The sequence below is a fragment of the Nothobranchius furzeri genome, chromosome 11 (genome assembly GCF_043380555.1).
Source record: "Nothobranchius furzeri strain GRZ-AD chromosome 11, NfurGRZ-RIMD1, whole genome shotgun sequence".
Classification (NCBI taxonomy): domain Eukaryota; kingdom Metazoa; phylum Chordata; class Actinopteri; order Cyprinodontiformes; family Nothobranchiidae; genus Nothobranchius; species Nothobranchius furzeri.
This window is the reverse complement of record NC_091751.1, coordinates 60,458,503-60,485,809: the sequence shown is the minus strand read 5'-3', so window position 1 is coordinate 60,485,809 and position 27,307 is coordinate 60,458,503. Positions and strand designations below refer to the sequence as shown.

The 27,307-nt window shown below is 41.8% G+C and overlaps 1 protein-coding gene across 7 annotated transcripts in view; it reads right to left on the bottom strand.

Moving 5' to 3' along the window:
- Nucleotides 1-27,307, bottom strand: part of astn1 (astrotactin 1) — a 556,409-nt gene that overhangs the window by 232,638 nt on the left and 296,464 nt on the right. For all 7 annotated transcript variants that reach the window (XM_054746696.2, XM_054746699.2, XM_054746711.2 and 4 more), the window contains one exon: nt 9,699-9,826. In XM_054746696.2, coding sequence (XP_054602671.1) covers nt 9,699-9,826 — 128 coding nt within the window. The remainder of the gene's footprint in view (nt 1-9,698; nt 9,827-27,307) is intronic.

The following is a 27,307-nucleotide window of genomic DNA, read 5'->3' as shown; positions in this document are numbered from 1 at the left end:
AGCCGTGTCACATAAGTGGCATTAAATCCTATAAGAGACACCTGTGACCGATGGGAATCTGATGTAGCATGGCTGATTTCGTGTTGTTTGCAGATTTGGCAGATCACGCACCCCCAGAACCTCTCTCATGAACACGTTGCCAAGGTAACCAGACTGAATGACAGCTCAGAAGAGACTGCCCTCTCACACATTTCTAAATAAAACTAACTCCAAACAGAATGACTCCTTAAACGTCAACTTGTTAATCTACAATTTATCATATTCAAGTTTATGTTGAACCATGTTTATTTATTTCTGACATGAACTTCTTCTCTGTCCCGGCCACATTTACAACCTCGGCAACATGTTTGGTTCCCTTACACTTCAACAGCCAGTGCCTCTCGTCTTCCTGTCAGAGTTTTTATTATTTTAAAGAGGAATGCAGGTAATCCCTAGCCTAGTGAACTAGACCAAATTCTTGCTTTGCAAAGTTTTATAAATAATACATTTATTTAGTCTGGCTTGCCAGGCTAGGGAATCCCCTCTTGAGCTTCAGAGGATGTGGTGTGACCAATCACCGTTAAATGAGGGTGTTTCTGTCAATGGCGCCCCCAAGGGGTGGGCAGGGGTGATCATTACTCCAATTCTGAAATCTCTCCACTGGTTGCCCGTGCAGTTCAGGATAAACTTCAAAATTATGCTTCTCACTTACAAATCCTTGAACCATCAAGCTCCGCATATCTGTGTGAACTTGTCCATTACTACAACCCGCAGCGTGCTCTCAGGTCTGAAGATAAGCTCCTCCTAGCTGTTCCCAATGCACGTTTAAAAAGCCGTGGAGAGAGGGCTTTCTCTGTGCACCGAAGCTGTGGAACGCATTACCACTGCTAGTGAGGCTAGCACCAACAGCTAGCATTTTTAAATCACGCCTGAAAACTCACTACTTCAACCTAGCTTATACAACATAATTATGAACCTCACTGACATCTGCACTGTTTATAAACTGACTCCACAATTATCGACTTCCGTATTATTGAGGTTCTTTGTAAAATGTTTTTTCCTATTTTTACTTCACCCTGTGTCTTACTGATTTTTAGCTGTTATTTTTGGGAATTTTGTTGTATTTCCTTTTTATCTTTTATCTGTTTTCGACATGTTTATATAACGCCTGTTTAAATAACATTAACATTTTTAGTGTACAGCGCCTTGTTTGGTTGTAATGCCTTGTGAATGCGCTTTATAAATAAAATTGGATTGGATTGGATTGGATTAGCCAGCCCTAGAAAATTGGTGCCCCCCCAAGATAAGCCAGTGTTAATAAATCCTATTAATGTTCACTGAAACCATAAACTGATCTTGTTTATTCAAGGCATTGTTGTAAAACAAAATAAAAACAATATCATTATTGAGTAAAGAAATAATCAGAATTTTAAAAATGACACATGCTTCTGCTGTTCACCATTTAAAAAAAAAGTTTTTATCCCCACAGTTTTTTGTGAGCACAGCAACAGGTGAATTAACAAAAAAAAAAAAAAAAAAAAAAATTGAAATAACATTTTAAATAACTGATGTGCATTTTTCTGAAATGTATGTAAAATTTAAGTTAAATGTTATGTACTGTATTTTTTTAATAAAAACAAATAAAGAAGCAATGCAATTCATCACCACAGGCTAAACTCTCCCAGAGTTACCACAAGACCAAATTTGGTGTGCCACCCCAAAAATGTCCTAGACCCCGTCTGGCCACCCGTTTCATCATTTTCTGGAGGCGCCCTTGGTTTCTGTATGCAAATGACTGTGAACAGACACGAGTGGGTGGGATTTTATCAACAGACCATTGCAGAGGAACATGAATACAAGTGGCCACCGAATGTTTCATAAATCAGGATTTTGACTCAAAATTTCGTTCATAGGTAGGTAAATACGGAATATTTCTACAAATGTTTGATGAATGAAGCCCCTGTTGTCTTGCCCACTGATTGTTGAAATATGCTATGGACCTTCCTGCTTGCAACCCTGCACAGGACTATGAAAAGGATGTAAAGGCACCTACACCGAGGCAGAGATGTGAGTTGGAGGAGAACGTGTCATTAGTGGCTACCAAGAGGTGAAGTCAATAGGTTAAGAACCCTTTGTACCCTTTTAACCTCAACCAACGATTCCTCTGGCAGGACCGTGATCTATTCGTGCCTGGAGACTCAACAAAAAAAAAATCTCATTCAATCCTTTTGTCAGGTCTTTCTTAGGTTCCTAAGCTTTGTTTTTACCTTTTGCTCTCTCAATTTTTCATTCTCTTTTCTTCCATCTATCTTTTGCCCAATTGTCTCTTTTTCTCTTCAATTTTCAATGTCTGTCATCTCCTTTTTGGTCAGTTATCTCTCAAGCACCATCTTTGGGGAAATCTCTTCTGTGCTCATGAGAATACCTGTTTTCCAATTAAATCAAGATGTATTTGCCTTTCAAAAGACTCTCTTTTCTTTGTCCTACCCCGTTGGAATAATCGATGGAGGTCTCTGGACTCATGATGAATGGCTTCCGAGTCCAGAGATGAATAGAAAGATGAATTATTTCACCCCTGTGAGGGCTGGAGTGGGGTGGAACAAGGAGTGCTGACATTGTGACAAATACACTGACCACGGCAACAAAACCTGGATGAATCAGCAAGGGACAGAGGGGTGGCATGTGTTCATCGCCGCACAACAGACGTTCCTCTCACCGGCACCACCGCTGCCATCCACATACCCCACAGACAATTACCTGAGCCTTGCAATTACCTGCAGGCTAGGAATAATGCTGACGGCTTGCCAGAAGATGAGTAGAAGTGGGAGGATGCCAGCTATATCTGTGGAAAGCACCACATTGGATGATTGTGTTTTGTGCCCTTTGTGGATATGCGGAGGCCAAGAGAACAGGTGCAGTAGGGTAGGAAGATGCCCCAGGTGACTTTGTGTAGATGGTACCACCACTCCACCAGCCAAGATTTCTAAGATGAAATAAGTTTTCCCACTACCTCAAAAACAATTTGCCGTCATGCAGCTGAGAGAGCAACTGTTTTTTGAAATAATTCAGTGAGTGAACGATGGGCCATCTGTTTAAAACGGCCAGTAGGCAAGTAGACTCCAGCTCATCAGAACTTTACAACCACTGAACGATAAAAAAAATACTTACGTTAGTAATTCGCACCAATGACTCAATTCTCAGGGCTTGTTACGAACCTCCTCTCCAGTTTAACCCTCTCAGGCTCAAAATAAGTTTTGATAAAAGGACGAACAACTAAGTCCTTCAGGGGTACATCTGAGTTTAAAAATGTTCATGAAATACGTACGTGGAGTAACCAGGTTGGTAGGGTTTAACATTGCAAATCTGCAACGCCTGCCTCCAGAGGGTTAAGCTTGGTATATGCTTGACACATTTATTTTCCACTTGGTGATGCAGCTCGCGGATGGAACGCGCTTCACAACTTGCAGCGTTTATGGGTCATGTCGCTTGTCTCTGCGGTGAGCCAATATTCTTCCAAACTGTACGTGGCAGCATGGAGCTCTACGGCATGCATCCGACACTACACCATAGTAGAAGTAAAAATTACTGTTGTTTATAACATGGCACTCCAGCATTTTTTAACCGCGTCCTTGTCTTTTCCGACAGTGCGAGCTATTTCTCTCCAAGAATTATTAACAACATGTTGATCATGGTGATCTTTGAGAGCTGAATCTTGCTTTCCAACAGAATAACAGAGGGTGACGGAGACATGCCCAAAATTTTAAACATCCATCGAAAGTGATGGAGACAGCAAGCTTGTGATTGGTCAGGATGCAGCTTGCTTTAAATTTGTCAACAGCGCCGCCAGGGAGGGAGGGAGGGAGGGAGGGGGGGAGGAGAGAGAGAGAGAGAGAGAGAGAGAGAGAGAGAGAGAGAGAGAGAGAGAGAGAGAGAGAGAGAGAGAGAGAGAGAGAGAGAGAGAGAGAGAGAGAGAGAGAGAGAGAGAGAGAGAGAGAGAGAGAGAAACATTTCCTCTGCCTGGAGTGATGACTTGTCATGTTTTGGAACATGTGAACATGATTCCTCCATCTGTTCTGACAAGGCGATGGGTCCATGTCAGTTTACTGAGAAACATCTTAAATGTAAGGACCTGAAGGATTGTCTCTTCATTTTTAACACATGCCAGCACATTAGGTACAATATACTGTTGAGAGCTGATGTACTCATTTTAAAATGTTCCAAAACTGTCGAACTGCGGTTTTATTAAGAAGCCATATTTTTATTTGGACTATGTTGTAATTACATAACAGTTGCTGAGTTTACTGTGCCAAGCTTCCTTCGTATTTTAATCATCTAGAACACATATGTCAGAGTCAAGGCCCGCGGGCCAGATGCGGCCCGCGGAGCATTTTTATGTGGCCCGCGAGATAAGTATCAAAAATATATTAAAACTGGCCCGCTGGCCGATTTTACCGCAAAGACTTCAACTCCCATGATGCTTTGCGGCGTCAGCGCGGAGCCGACGCGCCCCCTCCTTTGTGTTTTTTCAGCGCCTGCTGCCAGTGTCTGCAGCTCCGCTGTCTCGGACAAACTACACTCCCCTCACTCAGCGCCGAGTTCACTCAGCTGTTTTCTGACGTTGAAGCCCAGAAACGGAGATTCTAGCCGCTCAGTAATGTGTTCACGACTGAAAGAAAAAGTGTTCCAACTAACTTCCAGACAGAGCCGATATAACTCCAGCGAGCAGCGACACGCTCAAACCAGCACAACTCTGTGGTTGTGTTTCCTCCCCGACACACAACAACGTGGTCAAGCTGCTCAGACATGTTCATCAGCACAAACCTATGTGAGCACCTGTTGTCATCTAATGTTGTCATTATTATGATGAAGATGAACAAAACAACAGGAGTCTCCTCCTCAGATCAGGTCAACCCCATGATGCAGGTATCTGGCTGGAACAGGTGAGCATCACAGTAAACCAGTGGAGCAAACTGAGCTTTAAATATGTTGGTTTTATGCTCTTTTTCTGCTCCAAAACATGAAAGTTAACAGGTGAGATGTTGCATTTTCATTTAAGATAAAATGATATTTTTATTTTGTTGTTGGCCCATGAGAAAAGATTTAACCTACAGTAAACAGGAAGTGGAAAGGCTGCAGATAGATGAATAGAATAGAAAATCCCTTTATTGTTCCTCAGTGGGGAAAGCTAGACGTCACAGCAGCGATGACACGTATTACAGGAGAAAAAATGAGAATAAAAAATAAGAAAAATGAATAAACAAGAAAACATAAATCCTGAATAGATTTTAAAAATGCTGAATATACCACAAGTAATGAATACCACTGATGCTTTTTATTTAAAACGGACTTGCTTGTGTGTAATTTGGTTATTCCACATTCAGTGTTAATGCAGAAATAAGTTTGTTTCCAAATTTAAAGGTTCAAAATTGCATATATGTTGATAAAGAAAACGTGCAAATTTGCTGTCACTTTTTCAAAAATATTAAGTTTGGCCCTCGACTCCGTCCCAGAGTTTCATTTCGGCCCCGTGTGAGTTTGAGTTTGACACCCCTGATCTAGAAAACCAATATTTTAGATTTAGGAAATGTGTTCTTTACGCACTACCTGGCCTACATAAGAAGTTGCCACACTCCAAAAAAAGTCACACTCTAATGTTTCATTGGACCGCCTTTAGCATTGATTACAGCACACATTCATTGTGACATTGCTTCAATAAGCTTCTGCAATGTCACAAGGTTTATTTCCATCCAGTGTTGCATTAATGTGTCACCTAGATCTTGCATTGATCATGGTAGAGACTGACTGTTGCAGAAAGCCTTCTCCAGCACATCCCAAAGATTCTCAATGGGTTTAAGGTCTAGACTCTGTGGTGGCCAATCCATGTGTGAAAATGGTGTCTCATGCTCCCTGAACCACTCTTTCTCTATTTGAGTCCTATGGATCCTGGCATTGTCATCTTGGAATATGCCCGTGCCATCAGGGAAGATGGAATAACCTGGTCATTCAGTATATTCACGGAGTTGGCTGACCTCATCTTTGGAGCCCCTCCTGTTGCTGAACCTGGACCTGACCAACTGCAGCAGCCCCAGATCATAATACTGCCCCCACAGGCTTGTAAAGTAGGCACGCAGCATGATGGGTGCATCACTTCATCTGCCTCTCTTCTTACCCTGATGCACCATCACTCTGGAACAGGGTCCATCTGAACTCATCAGACCAGTTTTAATAATGCGTCGGCCAGTTCTTAACCCAGTTATACTCGTTTCTGCATTCTCCTTAGATGTTTTCTCTGCTTGATGCATGCCAATGATCTGACCCTTCCCAAACAGACTAACATCTTTTCCACGACCACCAGATGTGTCTTTCCACATGGTTGTTTAAGAAATGGGAAGCAGCTCATTGCACCGGTTGGAGTTAAATTACTTGTTGCCAGCTGAAAGATAATTACCCATGCAGTAATTATCCACATACATTTATTTGGGCTGGGCAGTGTATGTGTAGGATTCCAACTGAGTTACAAGAGCACTCATAGATGCCTTTAAAAGATTTAGAGTCACTGAAAAGTTGTTGCTGAGTAAAGTTAGTTTCTTTGAAGAAAGTAGGCTGTTAATGTGACATAAAGTCTATATTTGACCCCAGGATCTCTCCACCAATGATGACCTTTCCCTTCTTTTGTTGCCCCATTTTTCAGACCACCACTCATCCTCCCCATGACTCTCCCTGGCATCACTTTGCTTTTATCCGCAGCAGGGAGGAAAGCAGAAAACATCATGATGCATGCTGCTGTGTGGCACTGCAGGACATACTAAAACTATATCTCAATTCATGACATTACTGTTCAGTAAGACCAACAGCTGCTGCAGCCAAAGCCCAGCAGAGTCACTGGAAAGGGACATGCTGCTGTGCTGGGCTGGGTGAGATGCAAACCCAGCAGCAACGGAAGGATAAAAAGGGTTGACTGTGCAGGCAGATCAGGGACCCAGAGTGTGGAAATGGGGACGGATGAGGAGACCGAGCCTCAGGGATATAACAGCAGAAGATCCATTTAGATTAGACGGTTTTAATATACTCTAAAGTTACCCAAGAAAAGTAGTTTGAGCCAGCGCTCCACAATCACATTTGATTGTCCATCATACTTCAAGCAACATCAAATGATGCGGTTTTGGACTGGCCTTGTGTATCTGCTGTTATTTTAAAAACAGGTAACAAATCATGCCCTGCCATCCAGGGCTTTCTACTGAGGTGATTTAGAGCCACTGATGAAGAGTCTGCAGCAACCGCACCAGCCCGTCTGAATGAAGCACTTCACAGAAATATGCAGAATTACAGTTATTACGTTTAAACCCTTCATTGTAGTAAATACCAAGACAAAGGTTTTACTTAGTAACCATAGTCACAATGCTTGGTGTGTGTGTGTGTGTGTGTGTGCGTGTGTGTGTGTGTGTGTGTGTGTGTGTGTGCGTGCGTGTGTGTGTGCGTGCGTGCGTGCGCGTGCGTGTGTGTGCGTGCTCTGTCTTCTCGATCCCCAGTGAGTCGTGGAGGATGGCTGCTCAGCGTTGCCAGATGTACGATAATTATCGTATTTGTACCATAATTTTGGGCTCTGTACGATGTACAATTAATAGTTTCAAAAATCCTCAAATGTACGATAATTTCCCATTGCATCTAGTAACACCGTCTTTTGCTGTGGCATTCCCAAGTCAATTACATAATTTTAAACTGTTGTGAAGTCAGATTTCACCTCAGTGCTTACAGGTTTATGCTATTGTGTCTATTACAAAAACTGACTCTGGATCTGTACAATAAATAGCCCAATCACATCGATAGGGCCTACTCTCGCGGGAAACTGTAAGGTTATATAATGTGGCAGTGGCCCGCCAGTTCTTGCTGTTTGCCCACGAGCGCGCCGAGTTAAGTCTAAGCTAGGAGAACAGAGCGATGAGACAATGGCTTCTAATCTTAAAAGAAAAACCAGAGAAGGGACGGATGAAGGTAAAGCAAAGCAACACCGGACACAAGCTTATCGTCCTGCGTGGGAGTTGGACCCTATTTTCAAAGGATGGCTTGCACCTGTTACGGGGAACGAAACCAAGGCTTTCTGTCGTTGCTGCAACATCCAGATGGTATCAGAAATCTCCGTTCTCTAGAATGCAAAGGGAGCTAAACACAAAGAAAGGGTAAAATGCATTGCGCCAAACCAGACATCTATACTTAAATGTCTCCAGCAAACTAATGAAAAAGAGAAGTTTGAAAATGATGTGAAAAATGCTGAAATCAAGCTATGTGGCTTTTTAGCCGAGCACAACATTGCAATGAGAAGCACAGACCACTTAGTACAGGTGATTAAAGGCATTCTGCTGCGACAGACAGTGAATCAGATGAGGAGAACGAGATCAGCAACTAGGTGAGTAGGCTTCTTTGTCATTTATTGGGTCAGTTTTTCCACTGCTGTGATGTTTTGTCGCGTGCGTTTAATCTATGTGGAAATGACATAAATAGGACTGCGCAAATGTGCATATTGTGTCAATGCGTGGAGGTCGGAGTGGTGCCGACACACTCTGCACGTTTATAAGCATTATATTACTGGTTTTAAAGATGTTTATTTAAACAGGGCAATATAAAACACCTTCATTGTTATATTATATTGGAGTGAGAAGTCGTTTATAGAACGTTATTATCAAATTCATAATGTACGATAATTTGTACTGACAAACGATAATTTAGGCCTCTCTGTACGATATTGTGGGATTTTGGATCTGGCAACACTGTGGCTGCTTAAACTGAGCCAGGATCTTCTGGAGGTTTCTTCCTGTTAAAAGGGAGTTTTCCTCTCCACTTTCGCTACATGCTTGCTTAGTATGAGCATTGCTGTAAAGGCGGGGGCTGAGAAGGAAATCTGTTTCAGTGTAAACTTCTTTCCAACATGATTGCGACGCTAGACTGTTTTCTGATTATTTCACAGTTGAATACTTGCATTTTGCTTCTTTATTGACCCTATAGAGATATAAGGTTGACACTTTTTAGCTGATCAGAACTGAAGAAAACCTTTAACCTTCCCACTGTCCTAATGGGTGACCCCACGAGGAAAGTTGACCATTGAGCAGGGTTGATGGTTCATCCCTTGAGGTCCACGTGGCAGGGGTGAGGAGTAAGCACCACCTCACCCCTGCCACGTGGACCTCAAGGGATAAACCATCAATCCTGCTCAATGGTCAACTTTCCTCGTGGGGTCACCCATTAGGACAGTGGGAAGGTTAAATGAAAGTTGGACTTTCTCATAGAGAAGAAGCCCCTTTGTCCTTTTCAACCTTTAGGATTGCCATGTGTCGAATGAATGAGAATCTACATTTGAATGTAAAGCCTGAGATGGGTATTGGGAGCAAATAGTTTCTGGCCTAAAATACAAATGATGCAGGTTAGCTAATCAACATGGATTATCTAACAGAGCTGCATAACTGACAAAAACCCCAGAAAACACACCGTACCCAATGGTTTACGGTCAATGTTTTCACCACTCGTTTGCTATGCCTGATTGTAAATGACAACCTAAATGTCACAGTGATTGTACAAACATACCACTCTGGTTATCAAGATCCGAGTTTTCTCTCAAGATCCGAGTTTTATCTCTTTTCAAATGTAAGAATTCAGACAAGCAAGTGATGAAACACTGTGGTACAGAAGTGAGCCAAGAAGGCAAACTATGAAATATGTTTTCATACCCGTGAGGTATTCTGGGTCGGGCACAGGGTCTGACAGCTCCTCGTGGCACTGGACCTCCGTTGGCACTGATGCCACCACCATCCCATCTGGGAGCTGGCGCTCAATGCCTCGGGCAAAGTTCTTATGCCTGAAAAAGACAAATGACAGGAGGCTTCCTTTCAGAGACACCAGGGCTCAGCTGACCAACATCAGGCAAACGAACAGAAAGAGGAACAGATCAAGGTAGGACTGTGGTAAAAGAAAAGGTTAATGGGTAGAGGAGGGGAGGGAGGATGGATAATTCAACAAATAGAAGGGCTTTAAGGTATATAAAGAGGTTTTCTTTGCTGCTAAATGAGTATGTGCAATAATAATAGAGTTGCTTTGCCTCAAACTGATTTACGGACAATTTGACAAATACACTCATACGCTGTTTTACTGAGCAAAATAGCTTCAATTAACAAAACTGGCTCATGACTTAAATAGAAATTGAGTGTCTATCATTTATACCAGGCCAGGTGGACCAAAAATATGCATCATGTCAAATTATATGTACTGATGTGTGAAGGTTTAACAGTGACAGCATTTAAAAATTAAACATTTTCAGTCCTTTGTCACTAAAGCTGCATGTGAGAATGACAAATACAGTTTTAACTTAAGGAACTTTTCAAACTTTCAAAAGAACAAATGAAGGAATAACTTTTGCTAGCTTTCTGAAAGCTGTATTAACTAACAATATAATTTAATTCAGGCCTTAACTGTGAAGAAATTCCGCCTCTGGTTTGCTTGGGTGAAAGGATCATTATGACTAAATCATTTGCAACATTCAGACGATTCTGTATCAGCAGCTGAATGTGATGAATATCTAAAAGGACCTGATTTAACCAACCACAGTTGTGTGCACAACATCATTAAGAACTGCCCTTCTTTATTTGTCTTTTTTCTCAACAAACTTCGTTTTGCATGCTGTTGTTTTCTGGTGTTGCACAAAAGTGCATGTTTTACCCCAGAGTACAATTTTGACGCGTGCAACCTGCAGGGTGGAATATTTGACCTAAAAAATAAAATAAGGTGAGTGTATTTCTGAGGGTCTCGAACACCAATTTATGTCCCAGAGTAGTAAAAAATTACAAATGTATTTTTTTTTTAAAAAGCGGAGACGATTGCAGAAGAACATTTGTGTTTCTGGAGAAAATGACATCAAACAAGACTTTTAAAGGCTTTTGTTGAATGTATCTCAAACCAAAAGTATGTCTATTTGGGTAACATTGACACAAGTCACAATTTGTCAACCAGCTTACCCGATGCCTCGGTAGACTCGTTACTTGCTCTTGAATTTGATGGTTACATGTTTCTTTTTCCCTGCTGATGTGCAGAACGAGTAAAAAACTGCTGTCTCAGGTGTAAGTTTGATGCCCGATGTTGTGGAACCAGGATGTTCTGATAAGAAATTGGTGACTGGAATACCTGTGTCATTTAATCACCTTCTGGCCTGCTTACCCTTTAACTCCTACAATGGAAGCATTAGGGGAGCGGAGCTTAAATGCAGTCCAGTACACACTGGGAGAGTCTCGGTTGCTAAACGGCTCCCTCGCTGGACTCGCAAGATCACAAAATCTTCAAAGGTCACGGTTTGTTTATGTCAACCTCCATTAAATCAAATGGAAGGAATCACATTTCATATCACTGCTTGATGTCATATGATTTTGTTCCTCTCCACTGCCAGGATTAAAGACCTGAGAAACACACAGTTGCACTAATGAGCTGTGAGGTCACACGTATTGATGCAGTCTACATAGATATGAAATTGCATCGCTGTAATAGTCTTTTATTTTGAAAATTAACAGGGGTTTCACACTGAAAACTTATGTGATTTCCTGTCTAGCCTCATTATTGCTGCAAAAATTGACATGTCCCAGAAGCGGCTCGCTGTAAAAAAGAACCCAATCCTATCTTTAGTGGCGTGGCACGGTGAGCTGCTTCCAGGACGCGCCTGAACATTTGTGCATCGTGGCTAGTTTCACACATCCCCATAGACTATAATGGATTCTATTTGAAGCAGTGCCATTCCGTGCCACTGATGATTCCAGTGTGAAAAAAGATGTAAGGGTCACTTTTTAATCCCGGTATTCTAAATTACAAGTCTGCCAACGGAGCTGTGACAACAAGCTCCACAAAAACTAAAACTTAGTCAAATAGAACAAAGGTGGAGCGGATCTTAAAACAACATAAAATTGTGCAGATCAAGAGGATTTGATGTAGCATTTGAAGTTAAAGACCATAGCTCCAAATGATTTGTTCTTAGAATTCAAAATTGCATCAATATTTATTTATATATTTACAGATATATGTAATGATAATAATACATTTTATTTAAAAGTGCCTTTCTGGTCACTCAAGCACACTGTACAGAATAAAAACACAAATCATTCAGTAAGTAAACATACGTAAACATGAACAAACAAGACACTCTAAAATTCAAAGCTGATATGTGGTTATGAAGAGGTGAGTTTTGAGTTGTTTTTTGAATTCTGTGAATGAGTTAATGTTCTTGATGAGAGGGGGAAGGGAGTTCCAGAGTTTGGGAGCGGTACAGGTGAAGGCTCTACTCCCCATGGTGCTGAGACGAAAGGAGGGCACAGAGAGATGAATGGAGGAGGAGGACCTGAGGGAACGGGACGAGGTGACGATGTGAACGAGATCTGTGAGGTAGTGAGGGGCGAGGTTATGGATGGCCTTGAAGGTGAGAAGGAGAATCTTGTAGTTAATTCTGGTGTGCACTGGTAGCCAATGGAGTTGTTTGAGGATGGGGGTGATGTGATGAGAGATGGGAGTTTTAGTAATGATGCGTGCTGCTGCATTCTGAACCAACTGGAGCTTACGGAGGGTTTTCTGAGGGAGGCCTGAGAGAAGAGAATTGCAATAATCGATACGTGATGTAACCAAACTTTGGACAAGAATAGAAGTAGAGTGGACATCAAGGGAGGGGCGAAGACAATTAATGTTACGAAGATGGAAATAAGCTGACCGTGTGATGCTATTGATATGAGATTGGAAGGATAATGTGCTGTCTAGGATGACACCCAGACTCTTTACCTGGGGAGAGGGGGAAACTGAAGTATTATCAACTGTGAGAGAGAAACTGTCAAATTTTGAGAGGGTGTTCTTGGTACCAACCAAAAGAAGTTCTGTTTTGTCTGTATTTAATTTCAGGAAGTTCGAACTGAACAATGATTTTATTCCTTGAAGGCATGTGATGATGGAGGAGGGAGGAAGTGCAGAATTTGGCTTACTGGACAGATAGAGCCGGGTGTCATCCGCGAAGCAGTGAAAATGAATATTGAATCTGCGGAAGGTATTGCCAAGGGGAAGGATGTATATAATGAAAAGGAGGGGCCCCAGGACAGAGCCCTGGGGCACACCAGAAGAGACAGACGAGGGCTGTGAGTGGGAGGATTTGATAGTAATGAACTGAGTGCGACCTGATAGGTAGGACTGAAACCACTGAAGTGGGATGTTAGCAATGCCGATGGAAGATAACCTATGGAGGAGAATGGAATGAGATATTGTGTCAAAGGCCGCACTCAGATCAAGGAGGACCAGGATGGATAGTAGACCGGAATCATCAGCAATGAGGAGATCGTTAGTTATTTTGAGGAGGGCTGCTTCTGTGCTGTGAAGTGGGCGGAAACCGGACAGGAAGGGTTCATAGAAGGAGTTCAGTGTCAGATGGGTGTGGAGCTGGGTAGCGACTATTTTTTCTAAAACTTTGGAGACAAAGGGTAGGTTGTAGATGGGGCGGAGATTAGTTAAAATGTTAGGATCCGAACCAGGTTTTTTAAGTATTGGAGTAACTGCAGCAGTTTTGAAGATAGAGGGAACGATACTGGAGGAAAGGTATGAGAGCGGAGATGAGAGGGAGCAGGGAGGGGAGGCAGGATTTAACCAAGGCCGTGGGAAGGGGGTCGAGAAGGCAGGTAGAAGGCTTTGACTTGTGGATAATATCTGATATCTCAGAATCACTGGGAAGTTGGAAAATGGAAAATAACTGTGTTGGTTTGGGAGGATCATATGGGGAGGTAGGGGGGATGCTTTGGGTGATTGCACGGTGAATGTTTATTATTTTTTCGTTGAACAGAAGACGGGCATTACAAGTAGCAGTAGAGCACATGTGGGGGCAGAGTATCAGATGGCCGGTGAATTTTATTGATAATGGAGTACAGTGACTTAGTTATGCCTCGGTTGGAGTTGATTAGACAGAAGTAATACCAATGTAATGTAGTAATGTGCAGTTGTTAAATCTTTTGTATCCGTTATTTTGCAGCTGAAAGCTGATGTCTACTTTCTTCAGCGATGAGTGACTTCTGGTTGAACTCTGTCATAATGCTCACTTCATCACTCCCACTCTCAGTGGTAGAAAGGGTCACAACAAGGTTCCCCAACACAACAACTTCAATAAATCACTAACTTAAGTCCTTCAGCTGTCTCAAGACCAGAGCTAATGAGGAAATATCCTCTTCTTTTCCTTCTCTACGAAACTGTAGTGGTGATTATTTTGGCTCAGGGCTCATGGTTTATAGATGACCTTTGTAACCTTGCACTGCACATAATCCAGAAGTAATAGTTTTATTAAATATTCTAGCTCAAGGTAGCATTGGGAAACTTTTTTGTTTCCTTTTATAGTCAAAAGGGATAAAATATGATGAATATATGAATATTAAAACTTTATCTTTAGCTGCTAATGTGACACTATTTTTACAAGCGAGGTGCAAACTTTATGTGACAACTGTTTGGAGCTGGAGAGGTGACACGCTCTAGGTTGATCAGAGTTTTCTGCTGAAAAAGGTGCCTGTTGACACTGGAAACCAGCTTAATGAGAGCTGTGAGGCCGAACACAAACCGCCGCAGCTATAAAACTGAAACCACAGCTTATAAGACACTAACTGCCTTGTAAAGCTAAAGGGCACGGGCTGCATGGTAATTTTTTGCAGCTTTGTAATTGCAGGTGATTGCTTTCACTTATTAATTTGACCCAAGCTCCGTAGAAAGAAGATCTTGGAAGTGTTCAAAGACGTTGGTTGTTTTCAAGCAGATGTTTTGAAAGCAAACACCAGGATGGCTTTTCAAAAGTTCTGCAGACAGTTTTAGAGATTCGTGTGCGATAATACCACAAACAGAATTTTAAATCTGAACCTACAAATGTTGTTTGTCTTCAATTTCCTCTCCAGGAAGGTTTAGAGGATTTAAAACAGGTCTACACAGGGGCTTTTGTTAAGCTTTCAAACATGATCCTGACAAAATGCAAATTGTTTTCATTAAACTAACTGCAAGCTAACACGAGGGCTCTCTAAAAGCCAAAGAATGAACACAAAGCAGAAAATGTGCTTTCTCTGTGTCTGGATGAGCGACTCATTTGATGCATCTGAGAAGTTGATTTGTCTGTGAATAAAACTTAGTCATCACATCTGACTCAGCGTTTTTAGACTGAGTAGCTCAATTAGATTTCAAACCGTTTTTTCAGCTCATCTTACAAAAGGTGTTTATTAAAATGAAACAGTGGTGGCATCATGCAGAGCAAACATGCATGTCTGTGGCAACACATGAAAAGTAGGCATGCTTCACACTGCTGGCAGACACAGGCACCATTTGATCCATGCTGTCGAGAGGTGAGAAGCGGGGTGCATGAGTTGTGAAACAAAAAAACAAAAAATAAAACATAAATATTTACAAATGACAGAAAGCTGCCTTTGGGAAAGTCGCAGCTCCAGAACAACAGCAGCCATTGGCTGGAGAGGAGAGGGTTGGAGCCGTCCTATGAAAGACTCGTTTATTATGACATGCATTTGCATGGTGATAGTGAGGTTACGGGTGAAACTGTAATTAGACTCAAAGAGCTGTCTGCGGCGAAAAACCACATCAAGATGCACTTCAAACGTCTGGAGTTAAGTGAAGGAAACAATATGCAGTGATGAGAATAATGCCGTACGTGTTGCTTTTGGTTTTTAAATGATGCTCCATGCTTGGCCACCCTCTTTCTCAGATGGGAAACAAGCTTTAGATCAGAAAATGTATCTAAAGAAAGCAAAAAAAAAGGTAAAAAGTATTTTGTTAATGAGCATGTTGGTTGATCTTTAGTCTTGGATGACTTTGCCATTGTTCTGGATTTCATGAACTGATGAGCACAAATCTGTAGCCCCCATCTTTGCCTGCAGATCTTCCTATAAGAAGAGCAGCTAGCAGGGAGCAGCCGTTGCCCTTGTGAATTGGGCTCAGCAATAAAAACAACCTCTAGTAAGTGACGCACTTCACTGAAAAGATAGTTTATGAAAATCAAAATGCTTAAAACAAAATAATTTACATTGCTTTAATGTTTAATCTAATGCTGCTGAACGGGTTTAGGATAGAAGAAGATCCGGGGCTTGGACCAGATGCGTGATTTTTCTACTTTTAAAGAGCAAGTAACGTCTAAATTAACGTTTTTTTTTTTTTTTTTTTGCTGATGAACTGTATAAATGAGTGTCTAATAGTGTTTTAAATGTGTGTATTCATTATTTTAGCATTTTGGTGCATTTTCTTTAAAAAATAAACAATTCTGCCTAAATACCACGATATAGCGCCACCTTCACCTTAAAACAGAGTTTGAGTCATTTTGAATACACTTTAGCCAATAGCTAAAGAGAAAGATACTACGTAAACCAGTAGAGTACTACGTAGCAGCTCTGTGTCAACGTTATAAAAGCAACGAGCGTCTCGGCCACGCCTTGTGGCGAGTTGAGAGTTGGATTTGCAAGCGAGTGTAGGAGGTTAGCCGTAGTTCAGTGTTAGCATATAGCATTAGCATATCCTAGTCTTTAGTGTAGCTTTTAGTGTTATACATACTTATTTAGTGTTAGCTTGGCTGTTGGATATTGTAGTTTAGTTAGTGTTTGGCTGTTAGTGTTATTAGGAAAGTAGTTCGGGTTTAGTGCTCCATATCGTGTTAGTATGGTGAGAAGGTGTAGTGTAGTGGGTTCGGTGGCTCTGTGGGGTTGCACTCCTTTCTGCTGGATTTAGAAATTAGGCGTCAGTGATTGCGCGCAATCGGTGTCTGGAAAACAGTCAGCTCCCACCTGGTGCTGTAGTTTGCAACCAGCATTTTACCCGCGATTCCTTCGCCAACAAGATGGAGTTTGAACTGGGTTGTTCTGCACGTCTCCGTTTGAAGAGGGAGGCCGTGCCCACCGTGGCTCTTCCGCAAATTAAGATGCAGCCCACCGACTCTGCTCCCCCACCATGGCAGACTCCAGTCTGAGGTGAGTAAGCTAAATAAAAGTTTTAACATCTTCTAAAGACAATTCCCTACCTAAATGCAAAGTTTGAGAGACGTGGTTCACTCCATTTAGCTAATGTCAGCCTGTGCTGCCTTCGGGCAGATTTGTCAAGTTCACAAAATGTGGAACGGGATGTAAGGTTAGAATCAGCGGCGAATCTGAACATATCTCGAAGCCCTGGCCGACGAAACGGTCCACATGACTTACTGTCAGGCTCGGAGAAAATTCGGGTTGTTTTTGTGTCAGTCGGTAATTCTGCAACAGTGGCGCAGCACTAGTTGACAGACAGCACCACAGCGTGACCCGGTTGTGTGAGGAATTCTGTTCAGGAGGTCGCATTTCAGGCTCTCTTCACATCAAGCATCTGCTTTAATCTAGTGCTTGCACTAGATTACACTTATGAACCGATATGATGATATAATACGTTTATTGTTAGCTTCTATACCGCAGCGTGAAAAGTTTACATTAGGATGTGATCCATGTTTATGCAGTAATGTATTATCCTTCCATTAAAGAAAAGTCTAAATTCACAGAAGTCACTGAAATCATTGGTAATTCAAAATATGGCAGGTAGAAAATGCCTAAATTACTGATGCAACAATATGAAATTGTTGGGCCGATTCCGATATTAAGATCATTGTTATGGCCGATAACCGATATACTGACATTAATGCTTCTAAAATCAGCAGATTTTGTAAAGAATGAAAATTATTAAAGCTGAATTTACATTATTATGTACACACATCACACACAATTACGGTTCTGAGATGATTACAATCACTGCCACATGACTAAACAGTTACACATCACCCCGATCACCCTCTGAAACAGATAAATGGAGACGAGATGGAAAAAATATCGGTTGTTAAATCGATTTTATTTATGGGACAGATACCGATATGTTAAAAAATATTGATGCCGATTTATTGTACATCCCTAACCTAAATTATAATAAGGCATTCGAAATTAGGATTGGAATGCTCTACTGCCATTGTCCAACAACAGGAAGTGCTGCTGGCACAATGAAGGTCCTGGTCCTCATATTTACTCTGGAGTAATGCCAAAGTAAAAATCACAGGATAAATAAACGCACTATAAACACTGCTGGCATGTGAAAGTAAAATTATCACAGCTAGGTTTGGGCATATAAAGTTTTTGGTGCTTGTGTGCATCAAAGTGGTAATCCCTTAAGGGGAAGTAACTGTTCTTGAGCCTTGAAATAAAACTTTGCTTTGAAATAAACTATTCTGCATTTTATCTCTAACATCACTGTTAAATATAAATAAAAGTATTATATGATTGATGTCTTATATATTCTATTTGAATTAAACTTGAACAAGCAAACAGCAAAAGCTTTAATGCTGTTTCTCTGTTCCTCTCCAGTTACCACAGCTTAACTCAGGCTGGACCTTCTACTGTGGCTCTGAGTAACTTTAGAAGAAGAAGAAGAAAGAAAATATCATTTTTATAGCACCTCTCAAGGTAAAAATCACGAGGCGCTTCAGAAAAACAAAAAATGTAAAAATATAAAAAATAATTTAGAAAATGGTTAAAATATATTTAAAATGAGCAAAAAATAGACAATTGTGATTAAAATATGTTAAGAAAGAGAGAGAGTGAACAGGAAAGAGGGAAATCAGTGGATCATGAGGAAGGTGGAATAGGTGGGGAGAGCAGAATAAAGTGAGAGTGGTGAAGAAGGTCATACAAAAGCCAGCTTGAACAAGTTGGGACTGTGTTGTGGTGGTTCAACCCGATTTCCACAGAAGCTAGCGATGGATAGCTTCCGCTCTCGGTGGCTAGCAGCAGCCTTGTGGCTAGCACAACACATGTGCGACTTTAAGGAGTTTATGCCCATTGGCACGATACTTATTTTCTTCTTGCATATCGTACAGTATGCCTTCCTCACGCTCCCCTCGACTGGCTGCAGCCATTCTTTGAAATCCGGGAAATCCAGCCAGGACGCTGCAAACTTGCACTTTCCCATTCTCGTTGTGCGTTCACGTTCACCAACATTCTCTTCCGTCTTAACATTTAGGTGCGTTTGTAATATGCACCGGGAACACCAGAGCGTTCTTTGCACTTTTGAGCTTCCACCCCGTCTGCCCTGGTGCTCTGAGAGAAAAATTACTAACGCACCCACAACAGCGTACTATTTTTTTTAATTTTTTTTTATGCTCCCTCGGGTCTTATTCTGAAAAAATATCTCTAAATTTAAGACTTTATAAAGCCGTGATAAGACTTTTTAATACTTTTTAAGGGTCTTAATTTTTCCAAAATTGATTTATCACCTTTTACTTTTCAAGACTCCGCGGATACCCTGTGAAAGGTCAAAATTAGATTCGGGGCTTTTCAGAAAACATTCAGGGCTTGAGCAATAGTAGCTAGCCCTAACCCCGCCCCTGCTGATGAGTATTTGCTGCAAACTAATATAATTGTGTCAGTAAAGACACAAAACCCACCTTGCCTGATGATGGCGGTTGGAGGGACCGGTGGCGACTGTGAACAGCCTCACCTCCGTCAGCGAGCCCCAGGGCAGCTGAGGCTACATTGTAGCTTATCACCACCATCGTGTGAATGTGTGTGTGCGTGCGTGGATGCGTTGTGAAGTGCCTTGGGGGGCAGTAGAACCCCAAGGAGGCACTATACAAAAACAAGCCATTTACTATAGGAAGTAGAATACATGAATACTAGCCAGTTTACATTTTATTTATTTGTTAACGTGCATGAAAGTACCACACCTTTCTTAAAGGGACTTTACAGAGTTTTGCATTTTTATGCTCGCGATTGCCCCCTCAGGCCAAAAGCGTAATGGCAGCTTCAATAGGAGGCTCGTGCACGAGGCGCGCATGCTGTACGTGCACACTCCTTAACGAGAATAACAGCTGAGACGAAGCTGTGTGAAGCTGTCGGGGGTCACTGACACTACCCCTTTAAAGCTTGTAGTTTAGCATCAGGTAAAAGCACCAACACAGACGGACTACACCATGCAGTGTCGGCCATGTTTTACACAACCCACCCTGATTCACTCTACACACACAAGTAAGATGTGTGTGTTTTAAGAAAGAGTTCCTAAACTAGTTTCACTGTCTGCATTTGTTAAAATACGCCTTATGAATCATCATCCTGCGCTGGAATGTAACTTGTCAAGGGTTGCTACATTTGCAGCCCAAAACAACAACAAAGCAGGTTGGCAGAGGTTTTTATCGCACTGGTGTCAAACATCTGTCATTTGCTGCTGAAGGTAATTATGCATGATTTCAGCTGTCACTTAAACAAAGCACACAAATTGGGACTGCGATGACCGATTTTCACTTGCTTTGCCGAAGATGGTGATTTTTCTCTTAGAAACATGCTAAGTGGGACATGGGCCCGGTTCCTTTCATTGCCTCCATGCCTGACCGTTATTTTTTTCATCTCCCTGACAGTTAATTTTGTTCGAGGGTGACATGTAACGTTAAACAACCATCTGCAGCTAAACTGCAAAAAAAGTACATAAACAAAAAAATAAACTACAGGTTGCTTTTGTTGTAGCGTGAGCTGCGCCGAGGCAGTCACCTGTTTGATGAATTACTGAAATGTAACAAAACACTTGGACACTTTTGATTTGCATCAACAACCCGTTCACTTCTGTCTGCTCTTTTCACAACGATCCCTTTGGCAATGACATTCAATAAACTCACAGCATTCAATAAGAGACAATGAAAGCCAGCAGCATCCCCTCCACCCCCCGGCGCCTCACAGTTTCTATTAAAGCTGCAGAAAAAAAATCATTTTATAATTAACTCAGTCAGTGAAAGTATCACCAGGTGTCATATGGAGGGTAGGGTGCAGGACGCTGATACTCGCTATAAATTGGAATGAATTAAAAAAAAAGATGTATTGACAAAATAGTTGGAAGGAAGAGGGAAGAGTTGTCAGACAGGAGCATGGACTTAATCATTGATCCCAAGCAGCAAGCAGAATGAGAACAAGAGGACACTAAAATATTCATTAAAACCTGCTCTGAGCTTGTCAAGTGAGTGGGAGAGAGAGAAAGGGGAGGACAGTTAGGAGTAATGAGAGGAGGTTAGCTTTTTAACATCTCATTACGGGAGTCCACAGGCTTCCACAGAGACAGGAAAATAGAGACCCTGTCGCAGAGCTCGGAAATGTGAACCCAGATCATATCGAGTCAGACGCTCCCAAGATGTCACCCTGATGGGATGCTTCTTCCTGCTTAAACGAGTGCATCGTGTCTCATGTTGCTTTTGCCGGAAAAGTTATCCCAAGCCCCACCCAGCCTGCCACCAATGACAGGAAATCAAATAATGACATAAAATTAAAAAAAATCATGCATGTGGATTAAGGGATGTAGTAAATGAAGAAATACAAACATGTGAAGTAGTTAGGGATGGCTAGATTAAAAGATGCACCATAAGGGAGCCATGCTGGGTGACAAAACAACAAAACAAAAATCAAACCAGCTCTGTTTGTGAATGCCAGCGCTCTGGGGAGATTGGGCTGAAAAATACTGGTATGTGTGTGTGTGTGTGTGTGTGTGTGTGTGTGTGTGTGTGTGTGTGCGTGCGTGCGTGCGTGCGTGCGTGTGTGTGTGTGTGTGTGTGTGTAACACTGTTTATGTGCATATCTGAACACCATGGCTTTTTGTCTGTCGGTGAGTGTCATGTCACAAGGCCACCTGCTCACACCGCTTGCTGCTTCTCTCTCATACCCCCACACTCATTCTCTGTTGCTGCTCCAGGCAGACAAGAAAGCGCACACACACACACACACACACACACACACACACACACACACACACACACACACACACACACACACACACACATAGAAAAAGCTCAACGTCCTCGATAAATAAAACATTAGCAGCACAAACAGTGACTTTGACTGTTTACATTTTGTAGCTTTCTGTGGACGAAACAGGGCTTTTGTTTGAAAAGATGGGAAAAAGAATAACAGAGAAAGTACAGAAGACTATATCAGCTCAAACGAAGAAGGGAAAACCAGTTATTGATGCTACTGATGATGCTCTGAGGAAAAACTAAGAAAGGTAAACATGACGGTATTTTTGGAGTGAAAGGAAAAAGGAGACATGACAAAACCTCCACTGGTGGTTAACCGTATTAAATTTTGACTTTCCTTTTGACTGAACGATGGAGGCAGATGCTTTGTGCCACTCTGGCACAGTGGGGTAGGGGTTTTTGAAGATGCGCCAGTGAACATCACATGACGCCTTATTTCTTCCTCCATCTTTCCCTGCCTGTCTTTCTCAAGGGCAAACAGGAAGTCTAATCAGAATGTGTGGGAGCGAACGTCACGCTTTACCTTGGATTTGTTAGTCGTCAATGAAAAGTTGACTCCTGTTCACGACTCGGCTGTTTTATTGCTACAACTGGTTGCAAAAAATAATTGCACTTTGCAAAATTTAAAGAGGTGTTTTATTTTGCTGAGGGTCATTCAGGAGAGGTCATTAAACTCCTCTCCTGGGATCCGTGTTTGCAGTTCAGCGGGAATCAAGGATGTGACAACAGAGATGTTGAGATCATCTCTGAAGGCTGATACTTCTATTTGCCAGATAAAACTTGAGAGCAAAAATATTAAATGAAAAACTGTCAATAAAAAGTTTATTAAATAAAAAAAGGGAGGGGGGTGTCTACAGATAGTTTTCACTGCAAAGGGAGTAAGAAACATTAATGATTAAACTTTTCTGATGGTGCTTATAATGTTTTTAACCCATTATGATCTATTTTTTGTTTTATCATTTAAAGAACAAAATATATGAAAACATTTTATAAACAGTTCAGAGTAGGGATGTACATAGTTAGCTGGTAAAATGATTAACTGCCAGTGCACGTCCTTCTGCTGTGTGTGGGTGTACTGTATTTTGTGCCACCAGGGGGCGCGAGAGCGCCACTATCAAAACCACAGAAGAAGAGCTTGTCACATGATCAAATGAATTTAGTTAACAAAATGAGGCCAACATCAGAGCGCTCAGCCTGAAAAAACCTGGAAATAAAGCTGTGTAGCAAAATGAAACGAGACCAGCAACAGGTTAGTCTGCCATGACTCCCGTTCGTTGTCAGCTTGTTGTCCACCTCCTCTAGTTTTTTTAGTAAAATAAAGAAACGTCAGTGTAATTATGTTGTTCAATGTAAGGAAACTAGAGTGTTTTGTAGAAGTATGGCCTCCGGAATGCGCTGATAAGCAGCGCTGTGTAATAGATGACGGCTCGTTATGCAACAGGTCCTGATGGACATTTCAGTTCTCATACATAGGAGAAACCGGACGCCAATTCAACACACGAACAATAGAACATAGAAAGGAGTGTGAGAAAGAGGCAAGTCGAAAACACACAAGAGCAGCAAAAGAAGAAGCAGAAAGCACAATAAAGAAGTCAGCCGTAACAGATCACTGCACAAGAGAAAACTATATAATGGACTGGGACAACACAAGGATCAAAAACACCGAACAACAGAAATACAAAAGATGGATAAAAGAAGCTATCGAGATAAGGAGACGTGGACGTGGGACCATGAACAGAGAAGAAGGAGTTCACTTGTTGGATCGCACATGGGACTGCATCATCGGAGAGGGGAGAGCGGGCAGCAGAGGGCGACAACGTCCTCTGCTGCCCGCGGATGAACGAAGGAAGTGACGCCACCATCGGCGTCAGCCTGATGATGTTTGCAGCCGCAAACGAAACGTTGCAGGTAAATAAAACCTTTCTGTGTTTTAAAAAGAACTGAAAGATGGAATCTGATTGGGACATCTCTAGTTTTGACCGTTCTGCACACACACGTTCAACAACAAGTTCTGCCCAGCTGATCTGTTAGTTTGGTAACTAAGCATCAGTTCAGCTTTGGTACTAAGTTGCAGGAAAAAGACACAGAATAACATTGTCACCTCAAATACATCATATAATGCCATGCAACTTTATAAATAATTCTTACACATTCTTACTGTCACCTGTCATGTGTCTGCATACCCCTCAGACAGTATAGTTACACCCCTGGGTGTCATCAGGGGTGTAACTACCTACTTTAAATTCCTGCAATGCACTGATGCATCTGCATTTTAAGGTCAAAAGCTCTAAGTCAGGGAAGCAACTGTAATGTAATGATGAAACTGATCACTAGCAGGAAGCAGTTCCCAAATATTTCAAACAAGCATTTTGTTTCCATGGAAACTTAAGCATCCTCACACGTGCGCGCACACACACACACACACACACACACACACACACACACACACACACGTACATGCTACTATAAATATGGACAATTAAATTTAACAGCTCCTATTCCATTTATTCTTGTAGATGTGTTGTTATTATTAGGGATGAGTGAGTACACCACTATCTGTATCTGTATCTGTTCAACCAACTAACTTATCTGTTCAACCAACTAACTTATCTGTTCAACCAACTAACTTATCTGTATCTGTATCTGTACTCAGAATGGGCGTGGCATAACCCAGAAGTGGGCGTGGTTTAACCAGAAGTGGGTGTGGTTTACATCAATATATTATTTTAAGTCTGAAATTGATAAGGATTGATCAGAAGTTGCTATGTGTATTGTTTATTTGAAAACTATTTACAGAGCAGCCTCAAAATTGAGATTAAATATTTTTGATCACAATAGTAAAGAAACTATTACAGAACAAGTGTTTCAATAAAATCAGAACATTAATATTTAAGTGCATGGATTAATACTTTATGTATATATTTTTAATTTTAATTTGATTAAACTGATTTTTTTCTTAACGTTCTTGGCATTTTGCCCCACACAAAGTTAAACAAAACCATGTGGATTGAGGTGTGTGTGTCTGAGAGAGATAGAGAGGGTGAGAGGGAGAGAGAGGGAGTAAAAAAATAAATAAAAAACCCGACCGGAGCGGAGGTAGTGAGTGACTGATGCAGCATGTCAGCTCTGTCTTGTCAAATGCACCATGAAAGTTACGAAAAAAGTAACTTTAAACATTCAACCGAAAAAGAGGCGAGCTGAAGAAAACCTAGGGAAAACTGAAGAAACGTGAGCAACAGTGAAGCAATAACAGCGAGATCCGTTACTGTCTGCGTGTGTGCGTGGATGAGCCAGACGGACTGCGCTCCTGGCCGGCTAGAGAGTTTTGTGTGTGGGGAGGGGCGGGCGCTCTATGTGACTGGCCAATCACAGAGCGTGAAGACAGTCAGTTACCCAATGAGGATTTTCTTTCAGCACGATTACAGACATTTACGAGGTTTACTCGTTTCAAGCTCGTATTCGTCAAAAATGCTTTACCTGTACCGGATACTCGTCTGAAACGAGTATCCGGCTGCTCCCTAGTTATTATTATTATTATTATTATTATTACTTTGTTTTCATGATGACCCTACTGTATTGGTGGTCTGTTTTATATTTCTTGTGTACTGCTGTCCCTCCATTTCCCCCTCCCTCTCTTTCCCTGTTTGTGTTGCATGTCTCTTTTCTCCCTGACTGTCCACTCTGGTGAGTAGGTGAATGTGGTCTAACATGCCATAAACATAATAAAGGCTGCACAACAAGAGGAATATCTCACATCCCTCCACAAACTGGAGGTTAAATGCCAGAAAATTGGACAATATTTGGAAAAGGAGCAATCTGATAACAAAATCCTTCGGTCCAAAAACACTGAACTGAGACTTCTGAACGAGCAGCAGAGTGCAGAAATTCAGTCCCTTAAAGAAGCGCTTTCTGCACAAGTGGAGGCTACCAAAAGTATGGAGGACAAATATCGTAAGTCTGAAGATCGAACTTTGAGGTTACACTGCATACTAGTTCAAGAAAAGTGGGAAAGACAAGATGAAACTGAAAATTTGAACCAAGAAAAAGAGGATTTACTGGCTTCTTGTAAGAGCTTAGAGGAAAATCTTCACATTAAAACTGAAAGTGAGTTCAGGCTGCAGAATGAGCTAAATGCAGCTATGAGACACCTCAACAAGTTGCTACAGGAAGCAGAGGATTTCCATAAAGGAGAGGCTGAAACGTGTTCCACGCTGCAAGACGCACAGGACCACAATAAGCAGAGGAACGATGTGCAGGACTCTACAAACACAGGGTCTAAACAGCCCAACAGAAAGGCTGTCAAACGGCAGATGGTAATGGACAATCAGAAAGAGAACAGCATTGTCCTGACTAACGAAAGGAGCCTGAAGGTTGACCCACAGGAAGCACAGGGTCCTACCTCAGGGGAGGTCAGGCTGGAATCCCAGCTCCTTGAATCAGAGCCGACACACCAGCCTTATCTTCTACATTTTCAGAAAGATTTTAGTGAAATCAGTGAAAGTTTAGCTGATACATCAGCTCCATTAGACGACTTGAATAACAGCAAACCACAATTTGATCAAAGTTCTGCCACAACATCAAACTCTCCAACCAGGAAGCGTAAGAGATCAGACTGTCAATCTATTTCTGATTCTTCTGCCTCTCAGATCCATGGAGAAAATTCCTTAAATATTACAAAGGACTTTGAGGAACCTCCAGCTAGACATTCAAAAACAGACTCAGAGGAAACAGAAACAACAAAATGGTTTCTGCATCCTGTAACCTTCGAATAAAGTAGCGTGTTTCTCCGGTGTCTGTGAGGGCGGGCGCAGGGGTGGGTAGCATTCCTCCGACGTCCGTCACAGCGGTGGGTGGAGGTCTACGCTTTGCAGACTTCCGGAGTGGGGGGATGGTTACTGGAAGACAAGATGAACGGCTCTCTACAGGGACTCGTCTTTCATCATTCACTTAAAACCCGTTAAAAATATTAGATTCGTTCGCGAACGACACATCACTAGTGATGACCCCAAGATCAGGATAATAAATAGAAAACAGCAGAAACACCAGCCTTATCTTTTACATATTCAGGAAGATTTTAGTGAAATCAGCTAAAGTAAAGCTAGAATATTAGCTCTATTAGACGTCTCGAACAACAGCAAACCACAATTTGATCAAAGTTCTGCAACACAATCGGGCTCTCCAACCAGGAAGTGTAAGAGATCAGAAAACCCTCAATCTGTATATAAAGGAACGTGTTTCTCCAGTGTCTGTGAGGGGGGCCGGAGGGGTGGGTAGCATTCCTCCAACGTACATCACAGCGGTGGGTGGAGGTCTAACCCAAGATCAGGATAATAAAAGAAAGAAAGAAAGAAAGAAAGAAAGAAAGAAAGAAAGAAAGAGAGAGAGAGAGAGAGAGAGAGAGAGAGAGAGAGAAAGAAAGAAAGAAAGATGCAATGTTTTTGGCAGCTACGTCACCGTGGTAAATCGAAACACTTAGTAAAGTATTAGCACATCTTCCTCAGCCAAGCCACTTGT